The 2,911-nt window shown below is 50.6% G+C and overlaps 1 protein-coding gene across 1 annotated transcript in view; it reads left to right on the top strand.

Moving 5' to 3' along the window:
- LOC109464956 (inter-alpha-trypsin inhibitor heavy chain H3-like) overlaps positions 1-2,911 on the top strand; it is a 35,107-nt gene that overhangs the window by 28,346 nt on the left and 3,850 nt on the right. The window contains exons 17-22 of the mRNA XM_019762075.1: positions 29-95; positions 441-596; positions 926-1,035; positions 1,639-1,779; positions 2,116-2,285; positions 2,693-2,905. Of these exons, the coding sequence (XP_019617634.1) occupies positions 29-95; positions 441-596; positions 926-1,035; positions 1,639-1,779; positions 2,116-2,285; positions 2,693-2,905 (857 nt within the window). The remainder of the gene's footprint in view (positions 1-28; positions 96-440; positions 597-925; positions 1,036-1,638; positions 1,780-2,115; positions 2,286-2,692; positions 2,906-2,911) is intronic.

The following is a 2,911-nucleotide window of genomic DNA, read 5'->3' as shown; positions in this document are numbered from 1 at the left end:
ACGCACCCGTAACGCTTCTGTTTCCCGCTTCCCTCATCATCTTCCTCACGGACGGGCTGCCGTCTTCCGGAGAGACGAGGACAAAGAACATCATGGTAACCACTTATGGCATCCTGTTAGTCACTCTCCGTAACGCGTCTGTAACGCTCCTGTGCCTTTATCCAGGTGAACGTGAAGAACGCCATCCGTGGACAGATGTCGCTGCCGTAACGCGTCTGCAACGCATCCGTAACGCGCCTGAAACGCGCCCGTAACGCGTCTGTAACGCTCCTGTGCCTTTATCCAGGTGAACGTGAAGAACGCCATCCGTGGACAGATGTCGCTGCCGTAACGCGTCTGCAACGCATCCGTAACGCGCCCATAACGCGCCCGTAACGCTACCGTAACGCGTCTGTAACGCATCCGTAACGCGTCTGTAACGCTCCTGTGCCTTTATCCAGGTGAACGTTAAGAACGCCATCCGTGAGCAGATGTCGCTGTTCTGCCTGGGGTTCGGCAATGACGTGGACTTCCCCTTCCTGGAGAAAATGGCGCTGGAAAACCGCGGGCTGGGGCGGAGAATATACGAGGACTCGGACGCCGCGCTGCAGCTCAAGGTTTGTTTGTTTGTTTGTTTGTTTGTTTGTTTGTTTGTGAAAGGGTTAGTACCCGGGAAACCGCGGGCTGGGGCGGAGGATATACGAGGACTCGGACGCCGCTCTGCAGCTCAAGGTTTGTTTGTTTGTTTGTTTGTTTGTTTGTTTGTGAAAGGGTTAGTACCCGGGAAACCGCGGGCTGGGGCGGAGGATATACGAGGACTCGGACGCCGCTCTGCAGCTGAAGGTTTGCTTGTTTGTTTCCAAAATCTATCCAGTAGCTGGAGTACCTGTTTTATTCTGCCTCGTGTACCCGTCTTACTACGCCATTGTATCCATCCATATTCCAGGGTTTCTATGACGAGGTGGCCACGCCCCTGTTGTTTGATGTCCAGATGAGATACCCGGAAAACCTGGTGACCGACCTGACGCCTGTCGACTTCAACACCTACTTTGATGGGTAAGAGGAGATTTCGTACAGTGTTTTCCTCCAATATTTATTTTAAACTTGTTCGCAGAAAGAAAACATTATTTTTGCTGTGTTTCTGTTGCACATGATACCTTTCTAGTTTACGGTTATGGATAGCCTTTATCCTATTTTGAACTGTGCCTATCTACTTCTGTGTCTGAATTGGTTAGGGTTGGGATCAAGCATGGATATGGATAGTCTCCGCGTATCGAAGAACGTAGATTTGCTCCAGACGCTGGATACGCGTGGACTTCCTAGAACCATACCTGAGAATGGCTCTGGATAAAGCACGGTTCTGGATACTAGAAATCCTCTGAGTCCCCTAACAAGGTTTTCCTCCTGTGGGGTCGTGTGGCGCAGCGGCAGCGTGCTCGACTCGGAACCAAGAGGTCCCGGGTTTGAGTCCTGACATGCCACCGGCCTTGTGCCCTTGGGAAAGGCACTTTACACGACTTTCCTCACGTGGCTCAGGTGTAAATGAGAATTGTATTGTACCTTATGCATTAATATAAGTTGAAAAAACTTGAGTGTGTCGTCACCACGTATTATGATTATATGTTGGAATATAAAAAAAGTTTTCCTATGTGGTTGCAGATCAGAGCTGGTTGTGGCCGGCAGACTGTCTAACGAAGTGAGCAGGACGCTGGACGTGTCGGTAGTGGGGAACACGGTGGACAGTCAGCTGACTCTGGAGAAGGAAGTTAACGTCACGGCACCCCACAAGGCGCTTCTCAAGTACGCCACTAGTCTATTCCATGTTCAACATTTCTTTAACATTGAAATGTACAAGGTACACTCTTTGGCCTTTAATAGCCGTCTTTCCAGAGGAGTTATTACCGAATGGCAGCCCTCAATATTCAGCCCCACCAAATGTACACTCCTCATAATTCAGTCCCTCTCTGCAAGGAGAAAGTAGCCGGTCGACACAATTTACAATCTAATATCTTCCACTTACATGCCGATACGCTGTGGTGGGCCGTTACAGCGCTGACACAATGTTTTTAAGCACATGTACATGTCTCTGATACTTACCTAAAACTACATGTAGAACTAACGTAAAACGGAATCCAGTCCACAGGCGGTTGGAGACTTCACCCAGCGGCTGTGGGCCTACCTCACCATCAAACACTACCTGAAGCAGCGGCTCATCGCCGAGCCTGGCGAGAAAACCAACCTCACGGCCAAGGCGCTGGCGCTGTCTCTCAAGTACAACTTCGTCACGCCCCTCACATCCATGATAGGTGAGTGTCACATCTTTATATGGGTTAGGGTCTGTCTATCTAGTTCTATACCTAAATGGGTCAGGGTTAGGATCATGCACAGTTCTGGATAGCCCCTGCGTATCCTAGAACGTAGGTTTTCCCCAGGCACGGTTTTGGATATGCGTGGACTATCCAGAGCCATACCTAAGCACCAGGTTGTAAGAAAGATGGTTGTGTTGTAGGAAGCTCCAAGCAAGGTGCTGTTTTCTGTTGTAATTTGTTGTTTCTGTGTTGTAATTTGTTGTTTCTGTGTTGTAATTTGTTGTTTCTGTGTTGTAATTTGTTGTTTCTGTGTTGTAATTTGTTGTTTCTGTGTTGTAATTTGTTGTTTCTGTGTTGTAATTTGTTGTTTCTGTGTTCTAATTTGTTGTTTGTGTGTTTCCCAGTGGTGAAGCCGGACGAGGAGGAGGTAGCGGAGGAGGAGAAGGAGACAGACGGGGCGGCAGATGTGCCGGGCGGGGCGTCCTCAGGTCCGGTGCCAGGCAGCGCGTTCTCAGGCCCGGGCCCGGTCGGCGTGCCAGGCAGCGCGTTCCCGGTGTCCCCGGGCGGCGCGTTCCCGGTGTCCCCGGTCGGCGTGCCAGGCAGCGCGTTCCCACGCCCGGTGC

Source organism: Branchiostoma belcheri, unplaced genomic scaffold, assembly GCF_001625305.1.
Source record: "Branchiostoma belcheri isolate BF01 breed outbred unplaced genomic scaffold, Haploidv18h27 scaffold144, whole genome shotgun sequence".
Lineage (NCBI taxonomy): Eukaryota > Metazoa > Chordata > Leptocardii > Amphioxiformes > Branchiostomatidae > Branchiostoma > Branchiostoma belcheri.
Note: the sequence above shows the minus strand (reverse complement) of the source record. Positions and strands in the feature narration are given on the sequence as shown.